General features: G+C 45.6%; 1 protein-coding gene across 2 annotated transcripts in view; it reads left to right on the plus strand.

Moving 5' to 3' along the window:
- The first annotated feature begins 1612 nt into the window (after positions 1 to 1612).
- The window catches only part of si:dkey-172j4.3 (diacylglycerol kinase eta), a 203018-nt gene continuing 192252 nt past the window's right edge, over positions 1613 to 12378 (plus strand). For both annotated transcript variants that reach the window (XM_060930951.1, XM_060931009.1), the window contains exons 1-2: positions 1613 to 1770; positions 2459 to 2664. In XM_060930951.1, coding sequence (XP_060786934.1) covers positions 1614 to 1770; positions 2459 to 2664 — 363 coding nt within the window. In that variant the 5' untranslated portion in view covers position 1613. The remainder of the gene's footprint in view (positions 1771 to 2458; positions 2665 to 12378) is intronic.

Here is a 12378-nt window from a genome sequence, read left to right on the forward strand (position 1 = left end):
AACACATACACCTCAGGACTGTGCACCTTACACACAACACATACACCTCGGGACTGTGCACCTTACACACAACACATACACCTCAGGACTGTACACCTTACACACAACCCATACACCTCGGGACTGTGCACCTTACACACAACACATACACCTCGGGACTGTGCACCTTACACACAACACATACACCTCGGGACTGTGCACCTTACACACAGCACATACACCTCAGGACTGTGCACCTTACACACAACACATACACCTTGGGACTGTACACCTTACACACAACACATACACCTCGGGACTGTGCACCTTACACAGAGCACATACACCTCAGGACTGTGCACCTTACACACAACACATACACCTCGGGACTGTGCACCTTACACACAATACATACACCTCGGGACTGTGCACCTTACACACAACACATACACCTCAGGACTGTGCACCTTACACACAGCACATACACCTCAGGACTGTGCACCTTACACACAACACATACACCTCGGGACTGTGCACCTTACACACAATACATACACCTCGGGACTGTGCACCTTACACACAACACATACACCTCAGGACTGTGCGCCTTACACACAGCACATACACCTCAGGACAGTGTACCTTACACACAATACATACACCTTGGGACTGTGCACCTTACACACAACACATACACCTCAGGACTGTGCGCCTTACACACAGCACATACACCTCAGGACTGTGCGCCTTACACACAGCACATACACCTCAGGACTGTGCACCTTACACACAGCACATACACCTCAGGACTGTGCACCTTACACACAGCACATACACCTCAGGACTGTGCGCCTTACACACAGCACATACACCTCAGGACTGTGCACCTTACACACAGCACATACACCTCAGGACTGTGCATCTTACACACAGCACATACACCTCAGGACTGTGCACCTTACACACAGCACATACACCTCAGGACTGTGCATCTTACACACAGCACATACACCTCAGGACTGTGCACCTTACACACAACACATACACCTCGGGACTGTGCACCTTACACACAGCACATACACCTCAGGACTGTGCACCTTTCACACAGCACATACACCTCAAGTCTGTGCACCTTACCTTACCTTGCAATACTTCATAATGTGTAATATTTTATCTTATAATGTGACTCTCTCGTGCAATAATTTATAAAGTGACTGTCTCTGTGCAATACTTTATATGTGCAATACCTCACTCCATAATGTGTAACACAACACATACACCTCAGACTGTGCACCTTACCCCCCTTACACCCCCTTGCCCCCTTTTTTCTCCCCCTTCCTCCCTCTCTCTCTCTTTCTCTCTACACGCTGTTTTGCACTGTTATTGGAGATGCTTTAATCTCATTGTACATGTGTATCGTGACAATAAAAGGCATTCTATTCTATTCTATTCTATTCTATTCTAAATAATCCTGAGAATGGAACTTGTCAATAATAATAATAATAATAATAATAATAATAATAATAATCATCATGAACTCTCTCTCCCTCCCTCCCTCCCTCTTTCTCTCTCTCTCTCTCTCTCTCTCTCTCTCTCTCTACCCCTCCCATTAGTTTCAAATCCGATCCGAGGCTATGCGTTCGCGCCCGCGCGCGTGCCTCTGTGTGTGTGTATGTGTGTGTGCGCGCGCGCGTGTCGGAGATTTTCACGCTGCCCGACAGTGCGGCCGCGCGGAACCTCACGAGCCACCGACAACCGAGCCGAGCGCGAGACCCGGCGGAGACACTAAAGGTAAACGCACAGCTCTGTTTGTCCTCTGCCATGCGGAGCCGCTCTGCACTGGCACACCGAGCCGCTCATTTACTGCGGGATCGCATTTATTCAGGAAGCAGCAGTGGCTTGTGCATGCGCGAATCGCTCTTAATCCTTTTCACTAGTGCACGTCGTTCAGGTTTGCGCTATGAAATCACTCGCCGACGTTAAAGCGGCTGCTGAGTCAGAGAGATGCTTTCGAACACATGCTCATCTGTGTGAACGCACAGGACACGGTGCATGAAATTTCATGCCAGTAGGTTGTGCGATCGCATCATGTGCCATGTGGTGTTCGAGCAAACATTGCCAGGTTGGGGTTAGACTGGAATAATCTGGCCGTGAACATTTCAGAGCTCACACCCACTCTAGTGTGCTATTATGAACAGAACACCGTTGATCGCATCCCCATTCATGGGTGTTGAGGAACAGTAGAAGGCAGCGCGCGCGCCTGTTGCTTTGAACAGTGTGCTCATCGCAACCCAAAGCGCTCGGACCCGCACGTGAGACCGCAGCAGCAGCGCGCGCCGCTCCCTCACGCGCTCGAGCCCTGTCTGGAGTCCCGGGAGCTCGCAGGTGTGCCTGCACATCTGGATAGAACCTGGATTTGTTTTTTTAATGTCATATGTTAAGACGTGTTTTGTTTGTTTGTTTGTTTGTTTGTTTGTAGAGGTGCAGGAGCGACAGGGTGAGGAGCCGCGTCCTCCCGGTCCGTGTGCGTCCATGGCGGCGAAACTGAACCCGAACACACTGTACGTGCGCGAGCCGGAGCGGCCCGACGCGGGAGACGAGTCATCAGACAGCGACGGGGAGCCGGAGGAGAGCTCACACAAACTCATCCGCAAAGTGTCCACCTCAGGCCAGATCCGCGCCAAGGTACACACACACACACACACACCGCTGGGCTCCACTTTACACCTTCACACTTCCGAGAGAGAGAGAATACAATACAGTCATCTCTATTAGGCTCCCAAAATGGGATCTTCAGACCTAATTTACAAGTGCTAATAAAAACATCAACAATTCTAAATTACAAATAATATACAAATAAATGAAAATATTCTACAGAGAGCGGCGGCTACAATTATCAACACTTTAACGAACTTTTGGCCGGTGCAAAAGTAGAAAAGGCTTTCAATATGTAAATTGTGCATGAATAGTTACTCAAACTTCCACTGGAAAAAATGAGTTGATTCCTGATTACTCGGCGTATCAGATCACGTGACACCGTTCCACAATTTTCGACACCCTTGTCCACAGTTGTCGACACCATTCCACAATTATGGACACCTTTGTCCACAGTTATCAACACCTTTGTCCACGGTCATCAACACCTTTGTCCACGGTCATCGACACCTTTGTCCATGGTTATCGACACCTTTGTCCACGGTTATCAACACCTTTGTCCACGGTTATCGACACCTTTGTCCACAGTTATCGACACCTTTGTCCACGGTTATCGACACCTTTGTCTACAATTATCGACACCTTTGTCTACAATTATCAATAACTTTGTCCACGGTTATCGACACCGTTCCACTATTATCAACACCTTTATCCACGGTTATCGACACCTTTGTCCATGGTTATCGACACCTTTGTCCACAGTTATCAACACCTTTGTCCATGGTTATCGACACCTTTGTCCACAATTATCAACACCCTTTGTCCACGGTTATCGACACCCTTTGTCCACAATTATCGACACCCTTTGTCCACGGTTATCGACACCTTTGTCCACGGTTATTGACACCTTTTTTCACGGTTATCGACACCATTCCACAATTATCGGCACCATTGTCCACGGTGGTCGATACTATTGTCCACAGATATCAACACCATTCCACAATTATCGACACCTTTGTCCACAGTTATCAACACCGTTCCACAATTATCGACATCCAGATAATTATTTATTTAAAAAATAACCGGTATGTGGTATTAAGTTAACAAAATATAGTTTTTATTTAAAATTTGTTTTATACAGACTTGTATTTCGTACAAAATATCTTTTATATAAATGTATGGATGTCGGTGTTTACGTAAATGAGGAAGTAATTCTAATGTTTGTAAACAACTGAACTGGGAATTTAATTCTGGTCTAATTCTATTTATTGCACTTGGATTCCAAATACTCTATAAACATTCCATTCTGTTATGAAACAGAAAAAAAACAAATATTATAAATCACAGCACTTTTATTTTTCTTAAAGTACTTCATCCACTTCAACAATGTTACACAAAGATCGATCCATAACAGTTGTAAATGTCACTTAATTCCACAGGGTGTCGATAATAGTGCACACCAGTGAAAGTGATCACTATTATCGACACCTCACGTGACTTCTCAAATGCGCGTTTAGATACAAAATGACGACCGTCAAATGAAAGAGTAAGAAACAAAGGTTTCGACAAGGAGATCATGAAATATCGGTGAATTTGATCAGTAAAAACATGTCCATGATCTTTCCACCATGCTTACCTGTGATGATAACGTCCGGGTTTTCTTCAAATTGCTGATTGTGCTAAAAAAAATTCCATCTCAGGTAACGAGCTGTGTCATCAGATGACAAGATCAAAGGACGAGACGGGTCTTCTGGTTGATTAATTAACCAATAATAACTGTTGTAACTGGAACTCACCTTTTGTAAAATTGTTTTTAAATTGGTAAATCTGAAAAGGTGTCGATAATTATGGACTGTCGATAATTGTAGCCGCCGCTCTAGTTACGATGTTATCCTCAAACTTATCAGAATTAGGTGTGCAGCCCCTTCTCAAAATAATACACCTTTAAGTTATGTCTAAAAATAGAGAATTGGAAATTGCCTCAGGAAGTGAGATCCACCCTGTGTCTGAAATCGCTCACTCGTTCACTACTCCCTACATAGGGAATTACTATATAGAGGACTATATAGTGAGCTCATTTGGTAAAATGAAAAAAAGCTTTCGGACACTAGTCCGTCGCGCTGGTATTCACATCATTACTGTCACACAATTAAAACGTGCCAGATCAGTCGGCTGGTGGGTTTCAAAATAATAAATACACGCATGTGTTTTTGTGATAAATCCATATTATACTGAGCGCATTTCCCACATTAATCAATACAAAGTAGCTGCAGCTTTCAGTTCTTTAAAATCAAGGCTGAATACTTCCTTCTTTGTCGCTGCCTTTTATTAAATCAAATTTGAGACTTGATTTGATTTCTTTCAGCGCGACCGCAATGCATGATGGGATATATTGCTTTGGTTCGTGACCATCGTTGTGCACTACTTTTTGTGATGCATTGTGGGATACTTTGAGTGCACTATATAGGGTGTAAATAATCCTCACTAAGGTTTCGGACAGCACTACAAAATGGCATCCTTGCTATATAATGCCTTGTATAGTGAGTAGGGATTGATTTCGGACACAGGGCCAGACCGATACCCCTCTATAAAGAAATGAGTTCTGTGCCTTGGCAGTATGACACTTAGTGATACTCATCAGATTGTTACTATTCCTGGTATTATGCCGATGCGATGTTGATACTAGAGCGTTTCCTGAACAAGCGAGTAAGATAATTGGGGTAAGATTATTCATGCATTTATACACAAGTACTTGCGTCTCTTATGGTTAACAAATCAGACACGCAAAAGATTCAGTTCCCTAAGAGTAGGTGTTATGTGATCATATTTGCGCTGACCAGATAGAATTCGGACAGCAAAATTCTGGACTCACTGCAACTTATGAATCTTTGAATTGCTGGTACCTGACCCGACAGTAGAACAGTTAAAAAAAAAAAAAAACAGTAAAAATCAAAGCGTTAATGATTGTAAAGAGTGTCTGTCGAGAGAGAGAGAGAGAGAGAGACCCATTATTCCGTGATGCAGGACATAATGTTCAACAATTAAAATAAAATTGCATTTACAGTACTTTGTTTGGAAGCCATGCAATGCAAAATAAATCAACAAGGAAAAACAAACAGCATTACTTTAAAGCGTTTGTTTTTTCTTAACCTGTAGAATATTGTTGGTTATGGGTTCAATCCCGCTGGTTGACTGGGGCATTTCTGTGTGGAGTTTGCATGTTCCTCCTCCAGGTACTTACTCTCAGCAAATAAAGTACATTATTGTACCTTTAGGAGAACAATGGCTTGTCGCTGGAGCAGTACCCTCTAAGGTACTTATTTGTCCCCTTTATGTACTGCTTGGGTGCTTGTATGTACCTTTCTTGGCCCTAAAAAAATGAACACATATACCCCTTTTCCACCAAATCAGTTCCAGGGCTGGTTCGGGGCCAGTGCTGGTGCTGGTTCACAACTTGTTCAACTTGTGATCCAGCTGAGAACCAGTTTGCTTTTCCATCGCTCGCGGTGCTAAGGGAAGCCACGTCATTACGTCACTGTATACGTCAGTTACGTTGTTGTATACGTCAGTTACGTCGCTACGTTTGCATAAACCTTGGTGCGAATATCGAAGCAAAAACAACATGGAAGAAGCAGCAGCAACAACAACAACAACAACAATAATAATAATGGATGACTTCGCGTTTGTACAGCTGCTGCTTCTCGTCGCTTAAAAATGGCGATCTTTCGCGGTCTTGTTATTGTTGTTGGTCTTAACAACTCCGCCCCCCCGCTGACATAAGCGGTTCTTTCCTCTGGCCCAGCAGAGAGTTGGTGCTAGCCTGGAACCGGTTTTTCTGGCCCCAGAGCCAGTTCTTTGTCAGTGGAAACAGAAAACCCGGTTCCAAACTAAGCACTGGCCCCGAACCAGCCCTGGAACTGCTTTGGTGGAAAAGGGTCAATAGTTACCTTGAGGTCCAATAATGAGCCCTAGGGGGTACATTAGTATAGATTGTACCTTGGGGGACGGAAATGGACTCCTGTACTACTGTACCACTATTTGACGGTGCTCCAGTTTCCTCTCTCAGGCTACGTTTACATTAGACCGTATCTGTCTCGTTTTCTTCGCGGATGCACTGTCCGTTTACATTAAACCGCCTGGAAACGCCGGGAAACGGGAATCCGCCAGGGTCCACGTATTCAATCCAGATCGTGTCAGCTCCGGTGCTGTGTAAACATTGAGAATACGCGGATACGCTGTGCTGAGCTCTAGCTGGCGTCGTCATTGGACAACGTCACTGTGACATCCACCTTCCTGATTCGCTGGCGTTGGTCATGTGACGCGACTGCTGAAAAACGGCGCGGACTTCCGCCTTGTATCACCTTTCATTAAAGAGTATAAAAGTATGAAAATACTGCAAATACTGATGCAAATACTGCCCATTGTGTAGTTATGATTGTCTTTAGGCTTGCCATCCTTCCACTTGCAAGTGGTAAGTGCTATGCACTGGGATCACACACACAGCGGCTCAGTCCCGAATCACTGCTCGTGCACTTCACTCGCGCGCTGTGTGAGCTGCGCAGGGCCGGAGTGCGCACCCTCCAGAGGGCACTCGCTGTTCAGGGCGGAGTGATTTGGAGCGCAGGATGCCTGCGGAGCCGAGCGTATCCGTGTATTGGTGTTGCTGTGTGCACGCGAATCGTGTATTGGTGTTGCTGTGTGCACGCTAATCGTTTTAAAAACGTTAATCTGATGATCCGCTGATACGGTCTAATGTAAACATGGGCTCAGTCCAAAGACATGTGGATGAGGTCAAGTGGCTACTTGAAATTGCCCATAAGGTGTGTATGTGAGTGTGAATGTCCAGTGATCTGTTCAGGCTGTACCCTGCTTCTCGCTCAATGTCAACTGGGATTGGCTCCAGCTTCCCCCGCGACCTTGACAGATAAAATGGATGGATGGAAAATATTGTCGTTTCTTCTTGCAAATTAACAAGCCACAAAGTGCCACCAAATATGAGCACCATTTCAAAAACAACAGTAAAAAGAAAATCACAAAACACGACCCTTTAAAACACAGCAGCAAATCTCATATAACCACAACCTCAAATGAAATGACACAACCTGTCCTATAAATAACCAAAAACATGACACACATCAGAAAACACAGCTGAGCCAGGGAAGATGTGTAAGAGCCATGCATGCTCGCCACTGATTAGTGACAGCATCAGTGTGTGTCATCACAGCAATTATAAAGACTTCCTGGAAAATCTTAGAGTAAGTTTTAGCATAGTTTTTTTTCTGTTGTATGCATCGGAGTTATCAGTTATTATTTCCACAAAGGAAACGTGTTAGATATGTTGCTGATAAGTGCTTAATAAATAAGCAATGAGACACAAATATGAGACGGGGATATATCCCATACTGTGTTATTTACTTTCTGTTGTTTTTATGTGCTGTTTTCTTTTTTTGCACTTCAGGGTATTTGTCACTTTTTTTTTTTTTTTTGCACAAATGAAGTCCTCTGTGCTTCCAAATAACATAGTCTCTAAGCTCAAAATGACCTTGTCTGAACCAAAACCACAGAACGGCTCATTAACATCAGCGATTGTGTCAGTGATAAGTGAGTATTTTAACACATTCTCTGAAAACCTTTAGCGTAAAAACATTATTTAAACTGCTGGCTTGATAGATTGTGTTGAACTGACTTGCTTTATTATCTATAGTCCTACAACTCTGAGGGCAGAGCGATGATTGATGGGTCATTGAAATGTATATGCAAATGATTCATTACTGGAAAATAATAAGTGGAAGAACAGCAAGTCTGCACAATGCATCACTACCCACAACATGTAAAAGTGAGTGAAGCACAAACAGTCATGGGCCACTTCTGTAATTAAAACTTTGTCCTGTTGAGCCGGAAATAGCAGCTCGTTGCTTTCCATCGCTGTAATTTTACTCCTTAATTCTGTGCCTCATCGGAGTTTATTTTAATCTTACATTTGATGCACACATTTTTTTAATAAACACCAGTATCGTTCTCAAACACCCAAACAGGAAGCATGTTTTCTTTAGCAAGCACATCAACAGCAAAATCCCCACTGATACAAGAAATAAACACCGATAGTGTGTAGTGTGTGCGCGCGCATCCAGAAAGATTAAATATAAGACTGCAACATGCCAGGGATTTTGGACAAAATGTCATCCAGGTTTTTTTTTTTTTTTTTTTAATCTCACTGTTTTTCACATTTATGATGACTTGCACATTTAAGTCCAGCTTCGATCGCAGAGTCTACGCTTGCAACCCGAGCTTGTGTAAGTTACATTTCCTTGCAGCATTGAGTTTATTCTTCCCCGAATGAAACACGATCCGGAGATGGATGAGAACTAGCGTTCTAGTTAAGGTTGCAATATGATGCATATTGATCCAGAAGATGTACACATCAATACCTGGCCTGCTCAAAGCAGCTCATGTCTGTGTGCCGTGTGTGCTGTGTCATTATCACTGCAGGTCACTGTTTGTCTGAGAGTCATTAAGTGAGCAATTAAGCTGCACATGATCTCAGATGTGGAGACCTGGTGTGCAGACTGTGTTAATTAGGCCAAGTTTACATTAGACCGTATCTGTCTCGTTTTCTTCGCGGATGCACTGTCCGTTTACATTAAACCGCCTGGAAACGCCGGGAAACGGGAATCCGCCAGGGTCCACGTATTCAATCCAGATCGTGTCTGGTCCGGTGCTGTGTAAACATTGAGGATACGCGGATACGCTGTGCTGAGCTCTAGCTGGCGTCATCATTGGACAACGTCACTGTGACATCCACCTTCCTGATTCGCTGGCGTTGGTCATGTGACGCGACTGTTGAAAAACGGCGCGGACTTCCGCCTTGTATCACCTTTCATTAAAGAGTATAAAAGTATGAAAATACTGCAAATACTGATGCAAATACTGCCCATTGTGTAGTTATGATTGTCTTTAGGCTTGCCATCCTTCCACTTGCAAGTGGTAAGTGATATGCGCTGGGATCACACACACAGCGGCTCAGTCCCGAATCACTGCTCGTGCACTACACTCGCGCGCTCTGTGAGCTGCGCAGGGCCGGAGTGCGCACCCTCCAGAGGGCACTCGCTGTTCAGGGCGGAGTGATTTGGAGCGCAGGATGCCTGCGGAGCCGAGCGTATCCGTGTATTGGCGTTGCTGTGTGCACGCGAATCGTGTATTGGCGTTGCTGTGTGCACACTAATCGTTTTAAAAACGTTAATCTGATGATCCGCTGATACGGTCTAATGTAAACCCCACCTTAGTCTCACGGTGATGAAGGAAACCGTTCCGTTCACAAGCAGCGCTCATGCTAGAGACGCCGCTTTCAAATGGTTCTTTCAGTGAAGAGGCAGCACTGTTCAGGACAGTATGTGATTAACATTATAGCTTATGGCGGTGCAGCAATTCTGCAGCTTCACTTCTGTCCCTGGTAATTAATAGTCTCATGTTGGTGCTTGTCTGCACAGCACTTTCAGAAACACTCAACACTGGGTGCATGTGATCCTCAGAGGCATTCAGGAGTAATTTTGGAACGAAAGTCTGAGTTGACTTTCTTAGTTTCGTTGAAATGTTGGTCTGTTTTCACATTAAGTCACAGCTTCCTGTATTACTCACAATGCCAAGTACCCACTGATGATGATCGTCGTCCTTCAGGGTCGAAGATGACCGTGACTTCAATTTGGTGGATGGTGGTTGTGGGGCCGGAGGTGACTGATGAAGCCAATCCAGGCTTTGAAGGTATGCCCACATGCCGGGCACGTGTGGGTAGGTGCTGTAGTAGAGTGTGGACATTCCACGTGCCAAGGTTGAGTACCTTCACTATCTTTTTGTTGTATTTTGACCACTGAGTGGGATCCCCGCCAGCCATGGTGTGCTAGCCAGGGTGAGGTGAAGCAGGCTATGTTTGGGGCACCTTTTCTAGCCCTTTCCTCCATGGAGGTGAGCAGAGCGAATCCTAAACAGGGCTGCTCAGACACCCAGGGGGCTGCTGAACTCTGCTGCTGCTTCTTTCCAGCAGACAGTGACCCTATGCCCTGGGCCGCCTGTGTGCAGGTTCATGACTACAGCTTCCAGTGTTTCCGCACCTGCTGCTTCACCAGTTGCCCATCGCCACAGGACTTGAATTTGAAATCGTGACTTGGATTAGAGTGAGGGAGAGTTGCGCAGGAGTCAGCCTCACTCTCTTATCCCGACCTAACTGGGTCCAGGGGCAAGACAGAATCAAGACGTCTGGAGCTAGGTCGGGATGCAGTGGATGGCCAACAGTGTTCTACGTGTTGCACTGTGCCCTGATTGCACTCCACAAACGCTTTGCTGGGTCCACCTTAATGCCTGTTGGGTCTTCTCTGCACATTTTACTGAGTCCAGTCTTCGGTCGTAACCTGGAGCAGGGGGTTGCTAGTAGAGGTCTGCGCGGGACAGAATTTTCAGTCCCGCTCCCTCCCGTGCCCGCATTGTGCAGTCCCGCTCCTGCCCGCTCCCGCAAAGAATTATGATTTTCAGACCTGCTCCCGGGCGGCACGGTGGTGTAGTGGTTAGCGCTGCCGCCTCACAGCAAGAAGGTCCGGGTTTGAGCCCCGTGGCCGGCGAGGGCCTTTCTGTGCGGAGTTTGCATGTTCTCCCCGTGTCCACGTGGGTTTCCTCCGGGTGCTCCGGTTTCCCCCACAGTCCAAAGACATGCAGGTTAGGTTAACTGGTGACTCTAAATTGACCGTAGGTGTGAATGTGAGTGTGAATGGTTGTCTGTGTCTATGTGTCAGCCCTGTGATGACCTGGCGACTTGTCCAGGGTGTACCCCGCCTTTCGCCCGTAATCAGCTGGGATAGGATCCAGCTTGCCTGCGACCCTGTAGAAGGATAAAGCGGCTAGAGATAATGAGATGAGATGAGATGAGACCTGCTCCCGCCCACGCCTGCCATATTTTGTCCCACTCCCGCCTGCAAATTCCGCATGATGCAGACATTCGCGTTATTTCTCACGAAAGTTCTTGTCATTGGCTTGAGGAATTAAACATGCTGAGCTTAGCTGAGCTCTCCACTGACCGATCCTTCACCTAGCGCACGTAGCGAGGATGCGCGTTGCCAGGCGACATGCGCAGCTGAGGCTTTACAGAGATACCCAACACACCTACCAAAATCTACAGTGGATATTAAGAATATTGTACATTGCACATAGCTTATATGTCACTCCTTACATTTACATTCTAGGAAATACAAGTAGGCCTCTAAGAAATTAATATAATTTAAAGACACAGCGTGATGGTGCCCCACCCCCTACTTTGAGTGGATTTGAGCATAAATATCTACAGCTCACGTTCAGGGGTGCGTTTCCCAAACACGCAAATGTACCTCTTTTTAAAGCAGCACTTACTTCTGAAGCACTGTGAGCTTCACTGGAGGAGCTCTGCTCTTCTGCCATGATCGGAGATCTCAAACACGGAAGAGCAGAAAGGAATCGGAAACGTACGCGAGATTAGACCACATCCGCAAATTTAGGCATCTTAAATTGTTTTTATTAATGCCAAATAAAATATCCAGCACAAATTATATATGATAGACATAAATTAATAATTTATAAATTTTATTTTAAACACGTTTTTAGTTTGCGGGACTGCAGCTTATCACCTCTCCCGCCCGCTCCCGCATTGTGCACTCCCCCTCCTGCCCGCGCCCGCAATGAGCTTTCAAAATTTGTCCCGTGCCACACTGCTTTGCGTCGGGTCCC

The sequence above is a fragment of the Neoarius graeffei genome, chromosome 1, assembly GCF_027579695.1.
Source record: "Neoarius graeffei isolate fNeoGra1 chromosome 1, fNeoGra1.pri, whole genome shotgun sequence".
NCBI classification, from domain to species: Eukaryota; Metazoa; Chordata; class Actinopteri; order Siluriformes; family Ariidae; genus Neoarius; species Neoarius graeffei.